This window comes from Panicum virgatum, chromosome 3N (assembly GCF_016808335.1).
Source record: "Panicum virgatum strain AP13 chromosome 3N, P.virgatum_v5, whole genome shotgun sequence".
In the NCBI taxonomy this organism is placed as follows: domain Eukaryota; kingdom Viridiplantae; phylum Streptophyta; class Magnoliopsida; order Poales; family Poaceae; genus Panicum; species Panicum virgatum.
The window spans coordinates 22,483,882-22,509,710 of record NC_053147.1 but is presented as its reverse complement, the minus strand read 5'-3'; the positions used below and the strand labels follow the sequence as shown (position 1 = coordinate 22,509,710).

Below are 25,829 nucleotides of genomic sequence, written 5' to 3'. Positions count from 1 at the left end.
CTCACACCCTTTTCATCTATTAAATATTCTAACACATACTTTAAAATACATATTTTTATTATTTAATTACAATAGATTTCATTTTGTGCACCTCCATATGTATTCAATATATGTTTAGTTGAACTATTTGTTTGTGAATTGGTGTTCTTATCTCTTCCATCATATATGAATATATGGTGACATATATCGTGGGTAGTATTTTTATATAATAATAATATAAATACTATATTAATAATGATAGAAATAGTAATTTTAGAATTTCATATCGGTGAACTTTAATATATTATTGTAATTATATAATTTAGATTCAGATTTATGAGTAAATTTAACTTATAATAATAACGACATAATTGGATAGTTTATATGCAATTTTAGGGGGGGTATTTGTATTATTTTTAGGTGGGTAATTTACACAAAGATTAGGGGGTTACTTTAGATTTTTTTAATAATGACAGAGGTGGGTAATTTAGATACATGTTTAGGGGGTTACTTTAGTCTATTTTTATAATGGCGGAGGTGGGTAATTTATTAGAAAAGATAACAGATCTGATGGTTATTATAATTAGAGTTGTTGGATTGATGGCCGGATGTTTCTGATGTTTCTGATTTTTGTGAGAATTTATAGGATTTTTCTATTTTTTTAGAGTGTCCATCTAGAATCCTAAGTGGCTTCACGTGGAGGCTGCAAAGGAGTCTCCAATTAGTAATAGTAAGAAGATAAAGACTAGCATGGTTGCTTCTAAAGGTAAAAGTTAGTAAAATGGGAAGACAGTGCAATATAGTGGCTCATGAGCTAAGTTAGTAAAATGGGAAGACAGTGCAATATAGTGGCTCATGAGCTTGCTAGCTTAGCTTAGCGAGGCACACAGTGCATAGTGCGGTTTGGAGACCACAAGCTCGCTCTACCTTGAAAAAAAAACAAAAAAGTTTCCAACGAGGAAAACCCCAGTCCCCACCGCTTCCCCGCAATCTACCACCCTATAAAACGCGCGTCGCGACGGCAGGGGCCTCCTTGGCTCCTCCACACTCCACGGCCACCAGACTTCAGCAGACTCGACAGACTCCAGCAGCAGCGGCGCCGGCGCAGGTCACCCAACCCCGCGAGAACCGCGGAGCGGTGGGACGCGCTCTGCTCGCGTGGGCGGGCCGGCGCTGAAGTAAGCAGACCGGATAGGATCGAGAGGGAGGCCGGAGGAGCAACGGCGCGTTCTCACTCGCTCGCGCCTCCACGGCTCCTCCTCCGCTTTACCCTGAAGCTCAACCGCCTTCCCGGCCGGCGCCACCATTTTCTTCTTGCCTTCCTGGAAAGAATCAGGGAGGAGCCTCTTTGGCTTAACTTCAAGGTGAGTTGCTGCTAAAAGCCTAAAATCTGTTCGTTCGGTTACCGTCTACTGGTGTCGTTTACGGATATTTTGCGAATCGTTTCTTCTTCTGCTTCTTCTTCTTCCCTCGATCAACTGTGCTCTGGGAATCTTGTTGTTGGCTCAGTGTCTATTCCTTCAAAATATGTACTAAAAAAGATTCTTCTCTCCCTAGTTCTCTTTTTTTAGGTAGACCCGGAAACTTTGTTTCTTCGTGAGTACTTATACATCAATCGCAAGTATCCGTTGCATCTGCCAGTTTAGTTGGCATGTCATGATCGCGAAAGTAGGAAGGTGTTGTGTCAATGTAGTTGAATTAATTGTCAGTGAAGGTGAGCAAAAAATGCTCCAAAAAGGGTCTGCTTTGATCGATCTGAGCCATACTTGCTCCCCATTTATTTATTTTGGGCAGAGGACAGTTGGACCAGGCAGGTTGTTAGAACCTGGTTGGTGCACTACAGCATGTGACTAGTATCATATTTCCCCGTCTGATCTTTATTTCCCCTTCCATTAAAAATTCAAGCAATGATGCAATAATATTTTCCCCTGATCATACAAGTCCACATCATGAAGAATGATGGTAGTGCTATATCATAGATTACCCTCACAATGGATTTAATTAAGCAGTGGTCTTTTTCTTGGATAGGAATTGAAGTTTTGGAAGTTGTGATGTTGGGGATATGACAAGCTGTTGCTGATTTTCTCGGAGGGATGGCAAAGTTTGGAGGTGCCCTCTGTGCAGTTATCCTGGTTGTGCTGCTCCCCTGCTTGGATGTAGCATTGGGGCAGAGTACTGACCCTTCGGAGGGTAATTTCTGGCTGCCATATTTTAATTTGTGCGAATTTAAAATTTGCTGCAAATGAATGAATTCTTCCCATAATGCAGTCAATGCGCTCAGGGCTATCAAGGGGAGACTAGTTGATCCAATGAGTAACCTTAAGAATTGGAACAGGGGAGATCCGTGCAGATCAAATTGGACAGGGGTCTTCTGCCACAAAGTGAATGATGATACATTTCTTCATGTAACAGAATTGTATGATCAGTTTCTCTGTCTTATTTATTCATTGTATTTGAACTTTCATGTCTTCTTTGTGTTAGTCTTGCTTACCTTCTGTAATGAACTAATGATCTCTCCATCGAAGAAAAATCAGCTTACACTCCTGTTCTCCGGAAGTACATTTTACAGTTAAATGCTGACTTCGTGTGCCTTCTTGGTAAAAATAATAATTTCTGCACGTATGTACAAGGCCAACTGAAACATGAACTGCCCTTGGTATTGATAATTTTTCCAATCATCTAACTGTAATTGACACATTAATATGGCTGACAAACTAACATGAAACCTCAATCTAAGTCTACAATTCCTATCCATTGCTCAAGTTTCTTTTCAAAGTTTTTTGGTTTGATTTTTCATGATTTTTTTAAATGTTTAAATTTTATATTCATCACATACGGGATACAGTTAATCTAGTAGCTCAGTTAAGTGATTACTGGAATGTTCAACTTATTCCTAAAACATAAATTTTCCTCCATGCAGACAGTTGTTCAAGAGGAATCTCTCAGGTACTTTGGCACCAGAGGTCAGTCTTTTATCTCAGCTGAAAACACTGTAAGTATTACTCTTGAGTTCAAACTTGCTCATTTCTCAAGTCCTGCTTTACGTAAATTTTAAGCTGTACTAGTTTCACTTCACTGTCTTTTCAATACGTGTTCACGGTGCTTTGCTAGCAAATTTTCTGTCACGATTTTGATTGTTTATTCTTGATTCCCTTTCTATGGAACATTTATTATTGATTCTCATGCTATTTAACTAACTGCTGTTTTTCTCAAAGGGATTTTATGTGGAACAACTTAACTGGTAGCATCCCAAAGGAGATAGGGAATATTACTACACTTAAACTTATGTAAGTTCTTTTTACTATTATGTTTCTTGCCTCATGCATTGAATCATTCAGCATATCTTAAAAACTTGTGCACATAAAGGAGCATTGATTTGACAGTAAAAATTTCTTGTCTGCGAACATTTACTCCAATATCTGAATGTGCGTGTATTAAACAAAGTTAACTTGGTTAATTTTTAAGGATCCCTATTTTTAATACCTTTTGCAGACTTTTGAATGGCAATCAGCTCTCCGGTATTTTGCCAGATGAGATCAGCAACCTTCAAAACTTAAACAGATTACAGGTTGATCAAAACCAATTATTTGGCCCCATACCTAAATCATTTGCCAACTTAAGAAGTGTGAAACATATGTAAGAATTATTATTTCCATTGTATCTCTGCTTTTCTGTTCCATTTGAACTTATTTCTAACCTCAATCATCCTGTGCATTTCAGTCATATGAACAATAATTCATTAAGTGGGAGCATCCCATCCGAACTGTCCAGATTGCCTCTACTTCTTCACCTGTATGTGGAACTCTACTTCTTTCCCAATTTTCTTCTTATGCGCAGAATGAACTATTAAATTAATCTTCATTCTCATACTGCAACAAAAAACATTGCAGACTTGTTGACCATAACAATCTATCTGGACCTCTTCCTCCAGAATTTGCAGAAGCACCTGCTTTAAAAATATTGTATGTACCTCAATTTTCTTATGGTGGATTTTATTTACCTCACTTTAATAGCTGACAGCCCGTGACATATATATTTTCTGACATTCATATATTTCGGTTTCTAGTCAGGCTGATAACAATAACTTCAGTGGAAGTTCCATCCCTAGTACATATAGCAACATATCCACACTACTAAAGCTGTAAGAATGACCTTCTCTTTTTTTTTCTGCCTTTCTCCCTTATTATATTAAGATAAACACTGTAAATACCTTTCATAAATCTACCTCATATGATAAATTTAGTTTTAGTCTTTACACATAAGGTAATCTTAAGCATCCAATTGTGCCAACATCCAGCTTCATAATGTCTAAACTTAATACAAAATTAATAAAAGCTGAGGGTAATATTTCTTGTTTTACCAGGAGTCTTAGGAACTGCAGCTTGCAAGGAGCTATTCCTGATCTGAGTAGCATACCTCAACTTGGTTATTTGTGAGTACACTGGACTTGCTCAAGTACATCTCTTCTCCAATTAATGTATTTTGGTATTATGAGTTTATGACTATCGGTTGTTACAATTTACAATGAACGTGGCTCTTGGGACAGTTTAAATTAGAAATGTAAGATTAGAGCATATGCACCCCAACTTTTCAGTTCATGCAGTTCAGGATACTGCATACATGTCTTAATAGCTCTCACATCCATTTTTCAGGGATATTAGCTGGAACCAGCTGACAGGACCTATACCAACCAATAAGCTTGCTTCAAACATCACTACAATGTATGTAGTTATGATAGTACTCTATTTCTGTTGATCATCAATCTAATTTCTAGTTATATGACAGTGATTTGTCTCACAACATGCTCAATGGAACTATCCCGCAGAACTTCTCAGGGCTTCCCAATCTTCAGATATTGTAAGTGTAGCTTCCTAAATAATGAGTGAAACAGCTTTGACTGCATGTGGATTTGCTTTTTGTTGTATATGGTTCATATTATTTTATATTCAAATTTGTGAATTTGATGTATCTTAATTAGTGATGTGCTTAGAATGACTTTTCCTTGTAATCTATTCCCTCCATCCTATGAAAAGTGCAATCCTGCGTTTGAAAAAAAAAATCCCACAAAGAGTGCCATTCTAGAGATTGGATGTTGTGGTAGATCGGAGGTAGAAGAAGGTAGCACAAGGAGGTAGGCGGATGGCGTGCTCGCCCTCCGTGAGGAGGCTCTGAACAACCAGATTATGTGGATAACTATTCCTTGCTTAATCTGAATAATGTTTAGTCTCCCCTTTATAACATAGAGGACCCAACAAATCCCTAACAAAGTGGATCACGCTAACAACTTGCTAAACAAACCCAACAAATAAACAAACTCAGCCACTGGAACTAGGAGCCGACTGCTCCTGCGGTTTCTTCTTCTTGCGAAAATACTGGACGCCTATGAAAGCGTCCACAACATTTCCACCCTCCTTGGAAAATAGCTTGTCCTCAAGCTGAAAATCTGGATATGTTGCCTTGAAGTCTTCAAGTTGCTTCCAAGTAGTATCAGCTGGTGATCGTCCCACCCAGCTAACACAGATCTCCCAGTGGCCATGAACCACCCGGGCCATCTTGACAGCCAATGGCGTCGGAACCACCCTGCCATGCACAATAGGAGGAAGAGGGACGACGGCAGCTGGTGCATCACCGGTGAACCGCTTGAGGAAGACCACATGGAAGACATTGTGGATCTTGGCACGGGCAGGGAGCTGAAGCCGGTACGCCACAGGGCCGGCACATTCCAGGACTTGATACGGTCCATAGAATCGTGGAGCCAGCTTGGCTGCTGAAGAGTCGGTGATGCCGGCGGCGGTACGGTGGTGGAGACGAAGCCATGCCCAATCTCCTGGCGCGAACGCGATGTCACGGTGCGCCGCATCGTAGTGCTGCTTCATGTGATCTTGGGCGTGCAGGTGGCGCTCACGAATCTGCGCCAGGAAGACGTCGCGCTCCGCGAGTTGCTTGTCCAGCGCCGTGACGCGGGCGATGCCGGGCTGGTAAGATGCCATGGTGAGCGGTGGACGACCGTAGACGACCTCGAATGGAGTAGCCCACAACGCCGACTGGTACGACGAGTTGTAGCAGAACTCGGTCCAGGGCAGCCACCGGAGCCAGCTGCGAGAGCGATCTCCTGCCAGGCAACGAAGATAGACCCCAAGGATCCGATTTGTTACCTCCGACTGGCCATCCATCTGGGGGTGGAAAGCGGAGCTGAGATGCAGCTTGACGCCAGCCAACTGGAAGAGCTCCGTCCAGAATGTACTGGTGAAGACGGTGTCGCGGTCGCTGACGATGGAGCACGGGATGCCGTGTAGGTGAACGATCTGGTCGAAGAATGCCCGTGCCACCGATGTCGCTGAGTACGGGTGGCCCAGCGCGATGAAGTGCGCATACTTGGAGTGGCGCGCCAAATGTCGTGGTGCTGCAAACCACGGCCGGGTGGCGGAAGGCACCCGCCCTAGCCCAGAGGGTGTGTACTCAGGGGGTAGCTAGTCTTAGATCGATCTCACTCAAGAACACGAGGAACACAGCAGAATTTAGAGTGGTTCGGGCCGCCGGAGCGTAATACCCTACGTCCACTGTGTGTTGTATTGTTCTTGGTGGTGTGTATGAATCTATCCTCTGCCGGCCTTGGCTCTTGCCCAGCCTGAGGTCTTCTAGCGACGCCCCCTCCTTTTATAGATCAAGGGGGAGCGGATACATTGGACGTTGGGCCCCGACAAGTGGGCCCAACGTGCTGTGCAGCATACTGCGCAGAGTACTTAAAAGACAACAGTGGTTACGAATCTTTTCCTCCGATATGCGTACTGCTGCTCTTCTGACCCAGGGGGGTCTTTCCTTGTCCCGTCAGCTAGGTGCCCGTTGGAGTAGCGTAGCTTGCGGCGTAGCCTGCTGAGACTATTATGTAGGCGTCATAATGGGCGAAACCGAGCCGTCGTATCCATCTGCTATGGCAGACTGGCAGGCGCGGCGTGGGCGGCGCCAGCGGCTCCACTACCTTGGTAATACGCGATCAATAGTGCCTCCTGATCAAAGAATCGCCTCGGCTTCCACTGTATCAATGCGGGGCGTCCACCTACCGCAATAAATGCAGTGGTGGGTGAGGCTTTGTATGGAGACCAAGCGTCCTTGTATACGTGTCCGCGCCGGACCACCCAGAGGTAGGGCGTCGACTTCTTCCCTTAGCGAGGGGTCCGGTTACCATACAAGAGGTCCGGGACCCTATGAGGGGTCCGGGACTTCCGCGGGGGTCCGGACCCTTCGGGAGGTCCGGAGCCCCGGCTGTTCGGGCTGCCCGCCTCCTCCGGGACACGCGTCGTTCCCGGATCTTTCCCAGTCGTGAGGCAGGTCCGGGACCGTTGCCGAGAGAACAGAACTCCGGACCACAGGGGTCCGGCTGTTTGGACGTAGTCAAGGATAACTACAAGGCCCTTGCCTAGACACAGCAAGAGGGGGTACCCCAGTCCTGGGGTACCGACAGCCATGTCTCGTCCTTCTTGCGCACGAGGAGCACCGGCGATGAGAATGCCGATGTGCTGGGACGAATGATGCCCAGACGCAGCATCTCCTCACATTGGCGTTCGATCTCGTCCTTCAACAACTGTGGGTAGCAGTAGGGGCGAACCGCTATGGGCGCCGTGGCCGGTAGTATATCGATGCGATGGTCGAGACGACGAGCCGGCGGCAGCTGCTCGGGGGCGTCGAACACAACCGCGAACTCCGCCAGGAGTAGAGCCAGCAGGTCGGCCTGACCCATCGCGTGCACGCGGGCTGGAGACGTCGCACTCGCGTCACGCCAGTGGACGCGGTGACCATTGCGCCAGAACGCCATCGACTTGCGGTCGAAGTCCCAGAGAATGGGGCCGAGCGTCTTCAACCAGGAGCAGCCGAGAACGACATCGTAGTCGTCGAGGGGGAGGACGTAGAGGTCGACGTCGAACCGTTCGTGGCCGATGGTGATAGGCAACACGCGACAGACGCCAGCGCACGGAACGCGATCGCCGTTCGCGACGCCCACCGAGAGGCCTGGGCGAGACTTGTAGACGAGCCCTAGCTGCGACACCGCACTTGTGGCGATGAAGGAGTGTGTCGATCCCGAATCCACGAGGGCGCGCAGGGAACGGTCGGCGATATTGGTCATCAGGTGCATGGTGTCGCCGGTGTGGATGCCGGTGAGCGCATGCATGGAGATCTCGGGCTCCCCGTCTGAGTCTGCATCGTCGACCTGGACGAAGTCGTAGGCCAACTCCATCAAGTAGATCCCCTTCATGGTGCAGTGCTTGAGGTGGCCGGGCGTGAATTTCTCGGGGCAGTTGAAGCAGAGCCCCTCGACACGACGGCGCGCCATCTCCTCCGGGGACAGACGCTTGAAGCGTGTCCCTGGCGCCGGGGCTCCCTTGGTGGGGGCTGGGGGAGTCGCGGGAGGCAGAGTCGACGTCGCCGGCGGAGGTGTTCGCGTGGAGGCTGACGGAGGGGGGTGCGATCCATGGGACGACGGTGCGGCGCGGGAGGAAGGACGCGATGCCGGTGGCAGGGTGTCGTCGTTGATCTCCAGTCGGCGCTCGAACGCTCTGGCCAGGCCCATGGCGTCCTCCAGGGAGTCTAGACGCTGCAGCTCGACGTCGATGCGCAGGGGGTTGTGCAGGCCGGCGGTGAAGATGTCGATCTGCTGACACTCGGTGATGTGCTCGCACCGCGCCAAGAGTTGCAGGAACTGGACCTCGCACTCGCGGACGGTGCCCGTGCGACAGAGGTGCGTCAGCTCGCCGAACGGGTTGCTGCGCACCGGCGGCCCGAAGCGCTTGTTGACGAGATCCACAAATTGTGGCCACGTCGGAACGCCGCGGTTCTGCTTGAGGCGGTAGTACCACTGCTCGGCCGCGCCGTCCATGTAGAAGGATGCCGTCAGTACCTTCTCATCCTCCGGCGTGCGGTGAAGCCAACCGAGGGGGTCGTCGATGCCGTCGTACTTGGGAAAGCGAAGCTTGTGGGTCGGCGGTGCCGAGAGCTGAAGTGGTGGTGGCGACGATGGTGCCTCGCCGTCCGCCAGGCCTTTGCCTGAGGCGGATGAGGGGAATTTGTCGGTCTGCAGCCGGTTGACTGCCACCAAGAGTCGGCTTTGGTCACCCTTGATGGTGATCATGTCGTTCTTCACCGTGGACATGTCGCCTTTGATGGAAGACAACTCCGCGAAGAGCTTGTCCATGCCGGACTTGATGTCCGCCGCGGAGATGTTGTCGCTCATGGTGGAAGGGAGGGAAAGATCAGCAAGACACTGATACCAAAGATGTTGTGGTAGATCGGAGGTAGAAGAAGGTAGTGCAAGGAGGTAGGCGGATGGCGTGCTCGCCCTCCGTGAGGAGGCTCTGAACAACCAGATTATGTGGATAACTATTCCTTGATTAATCTGAATAATGTTTAGTCTCCCCTTTATAACATAGAGGACCCAACAAATCCCTAACAAAGTGGATCACGCTAACAACTTGCTAAACAAACCCAACAAATAAACAAACTCAGCCACTGGAACTAGGAGCCGACTACTCCTGCGGTTTCTTCTTCTTGCGAAAATACTGGACGCCTGTGAAAGCGTCCACAACATTGGATCTCAACTACCTGCCTAATTAAGTTGTCAGATTTGAATTGCGTGCCAAAACTAACCGCATGTGGCAAACAAATCAGGGCATGAGAGTTTTTTTATGCCGCCACTAATCTGTCTGAAAAAAAAAATCTAGAATTGCACTCTTCATGGGGATGGAGTACTCATAATTGGATTCAATTTCTACTGATCTTATCGAGATCAATGCCATCACAACTTGTATTAGTTTCTAGAATTATGCATTTGGAAATAAGAGTACATATGTTGAAGTTCTGTGGGCTATTATGTAATTTCTTATGTTTTATTCTTCTCAGATACTTGACATTTTTATTCTGCAGATCACTCGAAGATAATAATCTAGATGGTTCTGTTCCCTCGACAATCTGGAATGGCATCACTCTTACTGGAAATAGAAGCCTTGTTCTGTATGAACCTTTGCTTTTTTTGCAGAAGTATTTTTCAGATCTAACTGTATATACGTGATAAAAAATATATTTTTGAATAACGCAGGGATTTCCAAAACAATTCTCTCAAGAAAATTCCGGATACATTTGATCCTCCCCCAAATGTCACCGTCATGTATGTTCTCATACATATATGCTATGCACTCAAATTTCATTCCTACATGCAATGAGTTGTGATCACCACTGTTATTTTCGGCAGGCTATATGGAAACCCTGTATGTGGGGATACTAATGGAGTTCTTATAACCAACATGTGCCAACCCATGTCAGTAGACCAGCAAACATTGAAAAAGGAACAAGGTTCTACCTTCAGTTGTCAACCTTGCCCAGCAGATAAAACTTACGAGTACAATCCGTCATCGCCTATACCTTGCTTTTGTGCGGTGCCACTTGGAGTTGGACTTCGGCTGAAGAGTCCAGGAATCACAGACTTTCGTCCCTATGAAGATGCCTTTGATATTAACTTAACCTCTTTGCTGCAACTGTTTCTCTATCAGTTAAATATTGAACACTACATATGGGAAGTCGGTCCAAGGCTAAATATGCATCTGAAGATATTTCCAAGTAATTCAAGTTTATTCAATACATCTGAGATTGTGCGACTCAGACACATACTTGCTGGCTGGGAAATTACTCTTTCAGATGTGTTTGGTCCATATGAGCTTCTCAACTTCACACTAGGTTCCTATGCAGATGGTATGTGTTCACTTTGAAGATATTAGTTCTATTGTTGAAAACTATGTGCTACTGTTAGCTTATTTTTGTTTTCCTGATAGAAAATAAAATAAAATAGCAGGACTTCAGTGGTTTTCCTGTATTTTATTTTGTGTACTTCTTTTGGCTTATGATGATAACTTTTTACAGCATTTTTTAGCTTGTTTAGCAGCATATAGTGTACCGATTGCATGCAAAAAATGGTGTATATTACTTCCGCAAAATAAAGTTTGTCCACTTGCTATTTGTAAGTTTTTCTCAATGTTATATCCCTGATGCTAATTGTAGAAAATTGAAACAATAAGTTATGGTGTCCTATTTTTAGAGACATGGGTTGACTATGACTAGCAATTAGTTTCTTCCTTGACTTGTGCTTCATTGAATTTATGTCCGCTCACTGATCCCAGTTAACCATATGTTTGTTCTTAGAATCTTCCATTTATCGCATTTGTGCAGATTTTCCAAATTCAGCTTCAACAGGTTTAAGCAAAGCAGCACTGGGCATTATCTTGGCAGGCTCAATAGCTGGTGCTATTGCACTGTCCGTGGTAGTCACTACCCTCATAGCGAGAAGGCATTCAAGACATAGAACAGTCTCGAAGCGTTCACGTAAGTAATTTATATTTGGCTGTATAAGTGGTTTAGGGAGCACCTGAAGATATATGCATCATGCTGTTTGCAGTGTCAAGGTTTTCTGTCAAAATTGATGGTGTCAGATGCTTCACATTTGATGAAATGGCTATAGCCACAAATAACTTTGATCTATCAGCCCAAGTTGGCCAAGGAGGTTATGGAAAAGTCTATAAAGGTATTCTAGCTGATGGAGCAATTGTAGCAATCAAACGAGCACACGAGGATTCTCTTCAAGGTTCAAAGGAGTTCTGCACAGAAATAGAGTTATTATCAAGATTGCATCATCGCAATTTGGTTTCGTTGGTTGGCTATTGTGATGAAGAAGATGAGCAGGTGAAACCTTTTGATTTTAATTATATACGTAGAAAAATATATTTTCTCAACATTGCCGAACTGCTCATTCAAATCATGTTTTGCAGATGCTTGTTTATGAATTCATGTCAAATGGTACTTTACGTGATCATCTTTCTGGTAAGCAACTGGCGAGATTCTTTGCAAATATTTGAACATTCTCTCCTTCCCATGCTAATCAATATTAATCTGCATTAACCACCTCTTGGTCATTTTACATCATTTGCCAACCACAGCCAAGTCCAAAAGACCTCTTAGTTTTGGTTTGAGGCTGAAAATCGCCTTGGGTGCCGCAAAAGGAATTTTGTATCTACATACTGAAGCAAATCCACCTATATTCCACCGTGATGTGAAGGCCAGTAACATTCTGTTGGACTCCAAATTCGTCGCAAAGGTAGCCGATTTTGGTCTGTCAAGGCTTGCTCCAGTGCCAGATGTCGAAGGGACGTTACCAGCTCACGTCTCCACTGTTGTTAAGGGCACCCCAGTAAGTGTCAGATTTGTCAGTAAAATCAACAATGTCAAAATTGCTGTCCTTTCTTTTGCGGCAATTCAGTATCATCATCATTTTGGCAGGGCTACCTTGATCCAGAGTATTTCCTAACTCACAAATTGACGGACAAGAGCGATGTCTATAGCCTTGGCGTTGTTTTTCTTGAAATGTTGACCGGGTTGAAGCCAATTGAACATGGTAAAAACATAGTGAGAGAGGTACACAATCTTTAACTCTGGATTCACGCCACCTTTAAATGACACTCCAATTCTCGCAACAAAAAAATGACTGCCCTTGTTTGAAAATCTATAACCTAGACTGCATTGTATTATCAGGAAACTTGTCTTGCGCTTGCTTTCAGTAAAAACCAAACACATGTAATAAGAACCGCATTTCCTATTGCTGTAGGTAAACTCTGCTTGCCAATCAGGCAAAATTTCAGAAATAATCGACAGCCGGATGGGCTTGTACCCTCCAGAATGCGTCAGGAGGTTCCTATCTCTAGCAACCAAGTGCTGCCAGGATGAAACTGATGACAGGCCTTCCATGTGGGAGATTGTGAGAGAACTTGAGATCATCTTGAGAATGATGCCTGAAGAGGACCTGGTTCTGCTCGAAACCTCCGAGACAGACTCGACCGACGTGAGTAAATCCTTGTCGGCTTCAGCGAGCGGGACCCTCTTCATCTCGTCGCAGGTCTCTGGGAGTCTTGATGCGAGTAGCGGCATGATTTCTGGAAGGGTGGCTCCTCGATAGTCATGGTGTTTTATGGTGTAATTACACGTGACAAGTTTGTTTTGTAGTCCAATACGGAGGGCCTAACGTTACAGGTCTAAATATCCAGCCGAATGTATAGTAGAGAATAGTGTATGATACACAGGATGTCAGCAACGTTATTGACATAGCCTTTTTAGCTTTCAGATATGGCTTTATGTAAATTAATAGAGCTGAGAATGTTGACATTTTCGGGTCTCTTGGGTGTTCAGAACTAACAAGGTTTCGATGCCATTAGCAATTATTCTTTTGCTAATGGTTCTCACTTCACATGCACACAGAAGCATGGTTTAAACCAACGTCACAGTAACTTGACACACTAGATTGGTGGCCCACAGGGGATTCTGAGAACCCAAGTGCTGAGTGTCAAACTACTTATTTACATCGAATCAAGGCTGCCTACGTTGATAGATGCACTTGTTGCAGCTACATATGGGTTGTGATTGGACACCCATAATTTCCAAAAGGACAGGCCAACAAAAACGAGCAAAATAGATGACCTGACAGGAGCCGCATTGCTAGCATGGTGACGTTCGTTCACCAAAGAGTGCCTAATATTTCAAATTTGCTGAAAACTACCGCCGTCCACGTAATTTTCTTCTTTTGGCACCTTTTGGAGGCTCAGCGGCAGGTGAATCTTCCTGGGCAGACTCTTCCTTAGTACCCCCACTGGCATTCTTGTCATCAGACTCAGCCTCTTCTACATCATCCTCATCCATGGCTTTTATTATATATATCTGCAATAGATAAAGAGTCACATGTGAAGTTCATTCAAGTAGACCCAACATAATGCAACCAAATATACAATAGAAAAATGGTTAGCCCTGAAAAGGAAGAATAAAATACAGATTGGTTGTTGACAGGATTATTCATAGTGCCTCAGATTTATTCAAAAAATTGATGCAAGGTAAGCATCAAGGCCTGAGTTTAGTACTACGAATCTGACAGGCCCAACAGCATAGGAACATGGCTAAGCTAATTCCTTGCCATGCTTGCTTGGTTCGTTAGGGGGTGCTTCTGCAAACATGTTCGCTTCGTGACTGTTCATGTCAGGAACTTTGGATTTGTCTTTGTTCGTATGGCAATTGGTAAATGTGGAGTTAGGAGAAGGTTAAAAACGTTTGCAAGTATAAACAGCAATGATAAGACAATCTATCTGGTCCAGGATTAGTATAAATTGCTGAACTTTAAATCTGTACCTTAAATCTGTCATGCTCAGTCAATTCGAAGACCAAGGAATCCCCATCCTCCAAGTTGTGGTGCATTGCGAAGCCCCTCCATCCACCACTTAGACCTGTTCGCTTCCCAATATAGACAGCATCAAATTCAACACCATCTTCATCCTCCAACACCATCCTAAACTCACTGCGAGGCAGATTTTTTTTGCAGAAGCTTCCAGGAAGACCCTAAGGTGCAAACAATACATTTTGATTAGTAGTTGATCCTATGCTTTGTGTCAAAATTAATCAAGGAATTCTGTTGCACATCTTAGATCTTACAAGCCAAAAGCAGCTGGACACATGTGATCGAACCATGGTCTTAACAAATGATGGGTTATTAGGGTCTAGACCATCTTGAAGTTTCTCGGCTCTTCTGAATGCACGCTGTTGCTGTTCATAAGAAGAAACTCTTCCAGTGTATTCTCTTCCCGGGTCTGCATTCGTACCACCACTGCGCCTGTTCAGCACAAAAGTAGCCGCTTAGTTCAATCCAGGCACAACACCATCTGATTCATATGGACAAGGTAAACAAAGACATTACCTTTTGCGACGTAGAAAAGTATCCAGTTCACCAAACTGGCAGGAAAAAAAAATGTCAGTACCAACATTACAATTGAAACCGCAAAGCATTTCACCACTTAAAGAAGGAAAAAAAACAAAACCTCCTCACACTACAATTTTCAGCTAATTTCGTACAACATCACAACCTTATGGCATCCTAATGGTTAGTGCATTACCAACAAGAACATCAGATCATAATGTCATCCCACCAAAATATAGAATAATCCATTGTGGACTAACTTGTATAAGGATGAATTATTTCCTGAAACCAAATGCCCCATAAATCATGGATTCATGGCCCTAAGTGCTTATCTGGGATGCAAGCACGAATGGTTGCATTCAGGATATGAGATGTCTGACCCCGAATCAAAATCCGAAATTCGCCATATTACAAGAATGTCAGGAAATAAAATTTGACAGGGATCTTTAAACAGGGAACATCGACAGTTACCAATGTCACGGAAACTGTGTGCTTTGATCAGCACGGCATACAACAGGCCAACGAAGAACTCACATCATCCTTGTAGGAAACCGTGGGCTTTGCCCTCGAGGAACGCCGCACCTCGGTGGCGTCGAACTTCTTCCTCGGCTTGGGGCTCGCGCGCACTCCGTCCTGCAACAAAAACAAAACAAAACAAAACGAATCAAACAACTCAACTCAGCGTCGCCACACTAGCCCGTAACGCACGCGCGCGAGCGGCAATCGGTGTACGTGCGCCCAGCACCTTGTCCTGTTTATGCAGCCTCGCAGCCTGGAGCAAGCTCTTCGACATCTCCGATATGCCCAAATCCTGCGCAGAGGGACCAGGCGCCACGGTTAGAGACGAAAGCAGATCGATCAAGGAACCCGAGGAAATCGATGGGGAAGGAGAGAAGGCAGGGTCGAAGGGAGGAAAACAGTAAAAGGGGGGATCCGTGGATTGATCCGCCACCCGTTTAGAGGGAGCAGGAAAGGGGACGAGCGTGCTCACCTCGAGGTGCTTGAGGTTCTCGAGGACCCGCTTCCTGCGCTGCTCCTCGTAGGCCGCGCCGGAGGCGGCGCTGCTCGCCTTCGTCGCCATGCCGCCGCCGGTCGCCGCCCTCCTCTCCTCCCACACAGACGCACTCTCTCTCTCTCTCTCTAGGCAGGCGGGGGAGCGAGAAAGCGAATGGGGATGGGCTTTTCGAGTTCTTTTCTAGAGAGAGAAATCCAGGGCGAGTCCGAGTGGGAGGTGGCGAGGGGCCAGGCCACTTGCCTTGTGGGCATTGAAGGGGGCGTTTACTTTCCCGTCCAAAAATTTTTGGATGTCACATCATCCTTTTAATCAGATATCGAAAGAGTTTTTCGGACACTAATTAAAAAACTAATTTCAGAATCCACTTGGAAACCACGAGACGAATTTTTAGAGGCCTTTGACCGCATCATTAGCAAATGTGGGGTTACTGTAGCACTTATAGCTAATCATGCACTAATTAAGCTTAAAAAATTCGTCTCGTCGTGTACATCCAAACTGTGTAGTTAGTTTTATTATTTAATTATATTTAGTGTTTCATACATGTGTTTAGAGGGAGTTGAAAATTTTTGGGAACTAAACGGGGCTGAAATTTCGAATTCGAACGAGCCAGGGAGAGATTCCTCGTGGGATGGGAGGGAATCCTACGAGTCGTAGGCGGCGACACCACGTACGGACTGCGGACACGTGGCCGTCCAACCGGCCTGGTTCACGGTGGCTGACGCGTGGGGCCCATCGCGGGGAAGGACCAGTGCCAGCGCTGCTGACTCTGTTACAATTGACTTTTCCGCACTTTCCCCACTGTTCTAGTACTGTAGTACGTGGTCAGTGTAAAGAATGTTCTTTTTTTATAGGGTGTAAAGAATGTTTTTAGTAAGAAGAGATTAGCCGGTTAAAAGCCCGTAAAATCATCTTTTCAAAAAAAAGCCCGTAAAATCACCTTCAATTACATGCCTTCTCTGCAGTAAAAATGGATATTCCATTCTTTGTTGCACAGTTAGGTTGTTCTTAGATTAAGTAAGACAAAAATAGGTATTTTGGTCTCTAAGCTTTACCATATTTTGGTCCCTCAACTTTACCCCCTAGGTCAAAGTTCAACCCTAAACTATAAGATCAGCCAATTTGGTCCCTCAACTCTCAATTTTGGGTCAAACACTCAAACTATCTTTGTACTGGTGTAGCTCTCCAAATTAGAATGAAACTGACGAAAAAGTTGTTTTTTTACTATTGGTCCTTTTGGCCAATCTAATCCCTCAACTCTCATTTTTGGGTCAAACACTCAAACTATCCTTGTACTGGTGTAGTCTCCAAATTAGAATGAAACTAATGAAAAAGTTGTTTTTTACCCTTGGCTCCTTTTCCCGTAATTGCTTAGAAACGCTAACACAGACTACCTTACTCAGTGCTAGAATTTAAATTTAAAATTAGATTGCCTAATTTGAATACTAGAATTTAAGTTTTAAAATCGGTGGTAAAAATTACTTCAGGACCAAGAAATTACAGGTCCAAAGTAAATTATTCAATAACACATGGGTGGAAATTGATTTTGAGAAGGGTGGGAAGGAGCTCAGGGTAAAAGAGATCTTTCATATTATTCATGTGCTAATATGGAGAGCCACATCTGGAGAAGGACGAGTTTAACTCAAAAATAAAAGTTAAGATACTAGATTGACCAATTAGAAAGTTGAGTGACGAACTTAACCCTCTAGGCATGCCTATTTTGCCATTAAGTAATGTAGTGAGCAAGCTAGGTGAGTGGTTTATCCAGTTATACATTACCATTGTGAATCAAAGATGTTCATGGTAGATCATAAACACGTTTTATTTGTCCAGCTAATATGAATTTAAAAACTTTTCAATTTTCCACGTACCTAGAATAGTACGGCTGAAGTTGCATGTCACAAGGTGAGATTTTCTTGCAACCGTAGACATTCATCAATATATGAAGTACCGATTTCGTGTAGAACTGCAACAAATAGGGTACTGGTGGCCTTGACTAGTCGAATCCAACTAAAGCCCTGTTTAGTTGGTGAAAAATATCCTACAGTACCCGTCACATTGAATCTTCGGACACATGCAGTTGGAAAAAATAACTAATTATATAGTCTAACTGATTAGCATGAGATGAATCTTTTAAACCTAATTAGTCCATAATTGGATATTATTTGTCAAGTTACAACGAAATGTACTACAGTACCAAAACCCAAAAATTTTCATCAACTAAACACACCCTAATATTGTTTCCAAATTCACAATACTTTATTTCCTTTTGTTTGTTTCTATGTGCTTATTATTATGTCTTAGGCAACTCTTGGAACATGATATTTTCACAACAAACAATTTAATTTTTGCACAAATCGAGAAAAACTTGTGTTTTTCATGATAAGGAACAGTGAAAGATATTAGATATGTACTTTGTAACTAGTAGACTAGCTGAGGGTGCCTTGAACCAGGCATGACCAATCATTTCCTGATGCAATTTCTACCAAGTATTATCTTCTGCAAAACAAAATGTCTGGTTCGAAGATTTTTATATTGTTCGGAATCTCAAATTTCTAGTGAGACAATTCAGAATTGCCTAAAGAATGGTGGAAACATTCAATCCCGATTCGACCTCAAATCAATTCACAGTGCTAACCTTTCAAAAATATCACAATGATAAAATTTCACATGGTCCTACAAATCAAGGGGTAGAATAATTTGTAAAAATAAAAAAGGTACAAGAATGGTATCCACATTGTGGTGAATGGGCGATGCTTGTCTCCAAGCAAATTTAGAAGGCAAGATATATACATACGTATTTCAACGGGCCGATCTCATCCCCATATGAAAACTAAGTGTTGAGGCGATCGCCAAGTCAAACTATTCACATTCTCAATGGCATTTGCAAATTTTATATTAATATAAAGATACAGATTTCTTCAGTGTAATTCTAGAAAAAAAAAAGGTAAGGTAAAAAAGGAAGTCCCTAACATAGTGATGCTTTGAGCTCCAAGCTTTAGTTATATTTAGTGTTGTCCAATTGGATAGATTGTACTTGTAGTAATTTACCCACTTGAATTGAGTCTTCAACTCAACACGGGTGCTTGTATTTACGATTGAATATTTTGACAGTGGTATGCAGCACGACTATCGAGAACAAAGCGTCTATAATGAGTCAATATACAATGGTGCTTGTAGTTATAGGACATGTCCTATGCATTTATAGAGGTATATGTGACTTCATCAATCTCAACTTCTCAAGATCTGCCTGTATTGTTCAAGGAAAATTTAATAGGAACCTAGCCCTTGGGGACTTTTCTGGACCATTTGTCCTTTCTCGGTAGAAAGTAGAAACCTAGCACGAAGCTCCTGCATTGCATAAGTACCAACTCGCAGATAAACTAAGGACATGTGTTGCACAAGGTTACCGTGTCCCGACATCTAGGCATGATCGTAGTGTAGAATATGTAGACCGTGTCGTGTCCCTAAAGCCAACCTTATTTAGGTTCTAATAAATAAGTACATGTAACCATCAACAAGGCTCCAAATGCCTTGGCGTCACCTGATGGAGTGATGGGTCACATCCAAGTTGCTCAGATATATGCACCCAACTTGAGATGCACTGGGCATGCCAAAGCCAAACTGTGCCTAAACTTGGTCACTTTGATTGGACTGGAGTCATACTGCAGTTCTAATGGACTCGCAACATACGAGTATACGACGGTACTGTAATGTAACGGCCACCTTTTTATTTACAGCGTTTAATATAATATTTACAATATTTGAAAATAGATAATTTGATCGAAACCTGAATCGCTAAGATTAGAGTGTACAGCACACGTACTCCTACATCCCCTGTTACTATGAACTGCATAACGAACACCAGTATCAAGTGAAATCTGGACCCCTGAATCAAATCCATGGTTGCGGATAGCCACAGCTGCTTCGAAATACCATACATATTTCTGCTTGCGAGTAAGTATTTAAGGAGGGCTCACGGATAGGTTGCGCCGAAAAGCGGATAATTGAGGTAAATACCGACACACTAACTCATTGTAACTCAGAATTTTGCACAGTACTATATCTCAGCATTACCAGTAACAAATAAATCAAATGTTCTAATTATACAGCCACAGAGGATACACTACGCATAGTCATCTGTCACTCATAAGGTTAATGTCACATGGGATGGGAGATCAAAATTCACCTGCTAGTACAGTAAAGGATGTCGCGCACTGCCAACACCGTCATGAAAGCTTGCTCATGAAAAATTAGGGTGTGAAGGCATGGACTGTTGGAGTTGCTGGAGAGTCAAGAGGGAGGGGTGAGCCTCCGTGCTCATTGTTTCACTCGTTTCATGCCACCGTTACTGAAGGGACTAGGAGGAGCACCACCTGGATGCGGGCTCTCCTCTCGGAGGGGCGAATTTAACATGGCAAGTTCCCGGAGTTGCTGTCTCTTGTAGTAGTCTTGTGATTCATCCTGTGTGTAAGTATGTAAGAATCAGATTTAGAAACAGAAGTCAAAGAAGTTGATTGCCTATTCATTTGTGGAGTACTATGAGCTGGTAAAACTGCAAAAGCCATAGCCCATAGCACTAATCTAGTGGGTTAGCCGGTGCTAGAGCCCCTCCTACCCGAGCTAGAAGCATAGAGCCCCTCCTATAAATTTGTAGCCATTGAACCTTAAAAGGAATAGGTATAGGTAGAAGATGAAGTGAAAAAGCCCCTCCTAATATTTTTTCTAGATCCGCCAAATTGAGGTTTCTGTAAAACAATGCTCTTTCTTTGGCATGTTTGGATGTTTCGGCATATGTTTGAGATAAGCTGCAGATTGAAAAGCAGAAAGGAAGATAATAGATTTGAGAAAAGTAGAAAACATGTGCATACCACTGGCTTTAATAACTCTTCAAGGATCTCTTGTGCCTTTGCAAGTCTAGAATCAATCACATTAGCAGGCAACTCAGCTTCAATCAAGATATGGAGGAGCTCACTCAAGTGTTCATAGCCAGGTCTTCCCTTAAGTTGTTCCTCCTTTACAAATGAAAAGAGCACCACCGTTAGTATTGTAGGCTTGCTAGATTTAATCAGAAAATAAAACCTTAAAACAATCATCCAGTCATTTTAAATACAGTACATAGCCATGTCAACTTATTTCCAGAGTAGCACTTACCTTGCCAGAATCTTTGATTGAGCCTTTCCCTCTGATGAAAACACGACAACCTGTAGAGGCTTCAATCCTCTTCAAAGAGTTTCCCCTTGGGCCAAGAAGGCGGCCAATAAAATTGAACTGTACAAAAACAGCAAGTAGTATAATTAATGGTGTCATAGTGCTGTACGAGTAACCGATGCAAATATCACACATAAAAACATACATTAGGGTATGTATCTGTTGGCACTTCCAACCGCAAAATCTTCTTGACAATGTAAGAAGAGGGACTTTGTGGGGGTCCTTGCCAACCCATAGCTCCTTGCGGAACACCCACTCTCTGACCAATGAGAATAAAGTGTTAAGAGTGATTAATTCTTTAGATATGATTTAGAGGATGATAGAAATGGGCACCATTGTTCCAAAAGAAGGAATATTATTGCATTGAATAAGAAGGCCAAACATACAAACATCATTTTTAAACAATTTATCCAGGCTTCCGAATGCTTCCTTAATGTGCCCAAGATTCAGTCACAGGCTCACAGCATTGGGCAACTGCACCTAGCTCAGTAGGTGGCAGGCGTGGTTGTACCCCCAATCAACTAGGTTCAACTCGAATTTGGGTGCCTATTTATTCTTTCTATGCTATGCCACCTAGTTGACTAGTTCCTCTAGGTTGGTCCAGTTTTTTTTCCACTTACAATTACATGTGTTCCACCATAAGCATAAAAGTTATGTTTCTACAAACCATAAACCCCTTACTTTAAACACTTCAACTCTCATTCAAGGTAAAACATGGATTATTAGTCATTAGCTCTCAGCAAAAGCAAATACAAAGGAAGATGCCGGCTCTCTGTGGAGAAATATATCAACTTGATTTTATATTTCTGCCTTCAATAACAACTATATACAACATTAAGCATAGACCTTTCAAGCATTTGTTTGGATGTAATGGAACTTCTTCCCAAGCATTGCTACAAATCAAACTCAATACAATAGACTAGCTTTTCTTCATGTCTAGCGTACAGTTTCAAAGACTATTCAGGTGATGTCGACAATTTGAGATGCAGATGTCACAGGTTCTGATTAACTTTGTGGTCAGTGGTCACTAAGATGACTAGATATCGTAATTGAAAACAATACTGCCTTGGCTTTGGAAATTTTTTGAGATAATGGAAATAATGTAATATTATAAAGGACGAATGCAAGGGGAGAAGATAATGGAAAATGTAATTGTTTGTTTACATAAAAATATTTTCACTTTTAAGGATTTTTTGGCTTAAACATCAGAGAAGTTCTGCCCCCTTTGAGTCTTAACAGTGTCTTAGATAATTTGCGTGTTAGTTACATTAGCATGCTTTTTGGAAGGATGTTGACACCCCTGGTATCTGATGTGACTAATAGAATGGATGTGAGTTGTGATAAGAGTATGCGTATTCAGAAATAGCAGGATATCAATTGATATAGATTTGCCTGGTTGGTAGAGCCCTCAGTTGAGAAGCTTCTCACCCAGGCTTGAACCAAAGGGTGCTTGCAGGTCATGCGAGTACCTCCCTAAAGGATTCAGTACACCCCTCTCTTAAGACAAAGCCAAGTGGACCTCTCTCCCTATGACTGAGTTTTGTTTTATAGAATTGATAGATCGTTTCCTTGATAATATGAATACAAAGATCCAGTGGTAATGGCTAATTCAATAAATGTTGAAAAGGGTCTTTTCAAAAAAAAATGTTGGGGGAAGGGGAAAGTGGCTTAACAGTATAGAATGGAAGAGAATTTACTTCCAACTAGAAGCAGATGAATCATTGCTGGGATGTCAATAAAGAAACGCTTCATAGAGCCCATTGACCACTTGTTGGCTTATATATATCTATATAAAAGCGTATGCATGCTTAGTACTCTTTGAAAGCCAATTTTATTTTTACAGTGGCTTGATGAATAAACTTGATGACCGCATAGATATTAATATGCCGTGGATCATAATCCTGCCAGATTGCACTTCAGAAAATGAAAATAGTAACTTATAAAGTTAGTTATATCTCCTATATACCCGCAAAAAAAAATCTCCTATATAGCATTCTCTTTTTGTAGAAAGGTTTTAAAAGCTCATGCCACCAAGCGAAAAGGAATGCTTGGTGACTGAAGTGTACTGTAGATAGCCAACGAATTACCTCTGAATGCATCCCATTCCATGGACTAAAACCGTTCCCGCAAAAATTTTGTATGGGGGGTGACGGATGCATCTGGTTCGGGCTTGTGATTGGGAACCTCTCGAAGTCCCCAGCACCATGTTGGCGTCGCATATTCGACACCCGCATTATTTCTGGTACCATGCATCGATAAGCAAACGTTAGCACATAATACTGACATAAGAACATGAAAAAGAAAACATCCTGCCACCGTGTTTATTCAGAACAGGCGAGATTTTTCATCTTATCGAGACCCACGGCACAAAAACATTGCAGCTGAAATCGAAAGATGGCCATCGAGCAAGTTCTCATCAAGCAAGGCAAGCCGTAGCAAGTTACGCATTGAGGACAGCGAGAGAAATTCGAATCTACCGCAGCAATGCTATCTGCAAGAGGAACATAGCAGCGAGAGCATCTTTTTATAATACCTGGGATCAACACTCACCTTGATTCAGCAGCCTGCTGCAGATTGGGAGCACCTGCATGAACGGCCCCAGCTTCTGATGCTCCTGCAGCAAGTCCGCCAGGTACTGACTGCGCCCCCGGCAATCCAATCCCGCCCAGGCACAGGAGGCAAAACGAGGCACGGATCAGACGGGCTCCCCAGAACACCAAAGAGCCAATCTTTACGCTCTCCCGAGAAAACCCAACCCCCCAACCCCAGCGCCGAGGCTTACCTGCCTACGTCCGGCGGCCCGTGGGGCCTGACCTGCGGCGACATGGCCCTCGCGGGGGAGAAGCAGGCGTCCGTACCGTGCAGGCCGTCCATGGCGGCGCGCGGCGGCCGGGTCGGGATGGGGCCGCCCGGGTGCCAATCGGGAGGGGAGCCGCTACGGGGAGAGAGGAGGAAGAAGAGGACCGGATGCAGAGAGGGGGTGTGTTTGTTTTTATCGCGGCGCCTCGTTTTCTTTTCTCGGTGCGGTGGCAACTGGCAACACCCTTTTTTGGGAAAATCTCGGCAGAACCCTGCGCCCGGCACGACGGGTTGCCTCTCCTGCGTGGCTGACCCCCCGTAGGGTTTATGAATGACCCCCCTGCCGCCCAGGGCACCTGCAGGATACCCCATCGACCTACTTTGCCATACTCTGCATTACCGGTTTTACTAGGCATACACCACAATATGGGCTGGTGCCAGCATCTTTTCTTGAAGCTTTGCAGAGCTCTTGCTGGATTCCATTCTTTGTACTATTATTACTACCGTATAGAAATTGTTGACAGTTGACACTATGCACATTTACCTATGTGGAGTTAACTATAAACCACGGCTATACTTAATATATGAACATCAAGTTATGACTTGATAAAAACTAAAGATGCAATATCAGCAATATTTTAATGAACAAAGATTTTTCTAATGTGATTGTTTGTTTTCTCCTTTTTCAATATATTGCTATAGTACCAACGATACATACATGATGTGCTATTAACTTCTCGATTGGAAATAGCCAGGATAGATCATCTTTCCTATAGAGATAATAATAGGCAATTGTATTATGACATGATGTAGAGTATAGACTTACCATAACACCAAACATGCTTGTGTGTCCAACCATATTATTTGATATTTAGTGGTCTTAAGTTGCTAGGGTCGACGGTTGCACATCCATGTTCGTGTCACGCTAGCTAGTCATGTTGTTGTCTCGTACCGCCACAGTCGAGACAACAATGGACGTATTCATGTCGCACCAACTAGTGTCGATATCTGAGGGTGATATAGCTACATATATGTGTCATGCTAGATATCCGACATGAGATGTCTAGGGTCTTCTTAAAATTGCTGAGATATTCAGTGTCTCGTCTTTTGAAATTGCATGGCAAACCAAAACAACTCTTTTTTTTCCAGCTATTTTTTCCTTCCCTTCTAGTCTGGTCGTATTTTACACTTCCAAGGATCCGCCGTTCATTTTTTAAATACATTGTTTTAGCACTACCAGATTAACTTAAGTAGCTCACATGAAACTGATGAGATGATTATACTGTTAACCACTTGAACTCAAGCAGTGAGAATTTTCCGTGCATATGACTATGGCGGAGATTGATACTCCTTTTGTATTTGTTTTACCGACTGAATCGAACGGCAAGGTAGAGGGTTGGTGAGATTCCGCCCGGGCTCGAACCCAGGGGCGTGCACGCCTATTAGGCTGCCCGCACTGGGCTCTGTAAACGCGCACTGCAGTATGTATTTGGAGTACATTTTGCTGCAGCGGGGTACTGCAACACCCGCGCCAAATTAGAGAGCGGGCCGCGGCGCTCCATTTCTAGCGCGATACAGAAGCTCTGTACAGGCAGACGTGGCGTGGGACCCGCCTCGGACCGTTCCTCCCCCGCCTACTCTCGGGCTGGGCAGCTCTCCTTCGCCGGCGCCGTCCGCCGCAGCACCCTTGCCGCCTCCGCCACGGCCGCGGCCGCGGCCGCCTCTGCCCCGCCTCCGCCCGAAAGCCGCCATCGGAGCCGCACTCGAGGCCGCTGCCCTTGCCCTTGCTCAAGGCGCGCATCCGGCCATGACCGCCTGGATCTCGCCGCCCCTACTCGAGCTCACCACCGCCTGCGCACGGAGGAGCAGGGGAGCAGGTCCTCCACCTCCGGCGGCCACCGCGCCGCACCCCGCCCTCCTCCGCGACGCGCAGCGCCGCCGTCATGCTCCGTGCAAAGGCTGCTGCTGTTGCCGCCGTCGCCGCCCCATGAGCACGCCGCCGCACCTCGCGCGCCCCGCCACCCCGCGGGCATGCCGCCGCTCTGCGCGCGTCCCGCCGTC

General features: G+C 44.4%; 3 protein-coding genes across 8 annotated transcripts; 1 reads left to right on the top strand and 2 right to left on the bottom strand.

Annotated features, from left to right (window-relative positions):
* The first annotated feature begins 1,018 nt into the window (after positions 1-1,018).
* LOC120665133 (probable LRR receptor-like serine/threonine-protein kinase At1g06840) lies at positions 1,019-13,183 on the top strand. Of its 6 annotated transcripts, none has more exons than XM_039944583.1 (21): positions 1,019-1,343; positions 2,008-2,169; positions 2,248-2,395; positions 2,900-2,971; positions 3,195-3,266; positions 3,472-3,615; positions 3,700-3,771; positions 3,870-3,941; positions 4,046-4,120; positions 4,343-4,411; positions 4,632-4,700; positions 4,765-4,836; positions 9,895-9,981; positions 10,067-10,135; positions 10,220-10,716; positions 11,191-11,343; positions 11,417-11,700; positions 11,787-11,838; positions 11,955-12,205; positions 12,295-12,429; positions 12,620-13,183. In XM_039944583.1, exons 2-21 carry the CDS (start codon positions 2,073-2,075, stop codon positions 12,965-12,967), a joined length of 2,838 nt encoding a protein of 945 aa, XP_039800517.1. In that variant the 5' UTR covers positions 1,019-1,343; positions 2,008-2,072; the 3' UTR covers positions 12,968-13,183. The 6 variants fall into 6 exon arrangements, with proteins under 6 accessions (XP_039800517.1, XP_039800520.1, XP_039800518.1 ...); XM_039944586.1 differs by having other exon boundaries at positions 1,043-1,343; positions 11,504-11,700; XM_039944584.1 differs by having other exon boundaries at positions 1,045-1,316.
* A 7-nt stretch (positions 13,184-13,190) lies between these two features.
* LOC120665134 (B3 domain-containing protein Os05g0481400-like) lies at positions 13,191-15,953 on the bottom strand. The gene is made up of 7 exons (XM_039944590.1): positions 15,738-15,953; positions 15,492-15,557; positions 15,281-15,379; positions 14,747-14,781; positions 14,485-14,662; positions 14,185-14,391; positions 13,191-13,722 (listed from the first exon to the last, which is right to left on the bottom strand). Exons 1-7 carry the CDS (start codon positions 15,825-15,827, stop codon positions 13,561-13,563), a joined length of 837 nt encoding a protein of 278 aa, XP_039800524.1. The 5' UTR covers positions 15,828-15,953; the 3' UTR covers positions 13,191-13,560.
* A 3,812-nt stretch (positions 15,954-19,765) lies between these two features.
* On the bottom strand, positions 19,766-23,951 carry LOC120665131 (KH domain-containing protein SPIN1-like). Its single transcript, XM_039944582.1, has 7 exons — positions 23,752-23,951; positions 23,520-23,608; positions 23,057-23,208; positions 21,115-21,228; positions 20,913-21,029; positions 20,630-20,773; positions 19,766-20,222 (listed from the first exon to the last, which is right to left on the bottom strand). Exons 1-7 carry the CDS (start codon positions 23,841-23,843, stop codon positions 20,079-20,081), a joined length of 852 nt encoding a protein of 283 aa, XP_039800516.1. The 5' UTR covers positions 23,844-23,951; the 3' UTR covers positions 19,766-20,078.
* Positions 23,952-25,829: the final 1,878 nt, after the last annotated feature.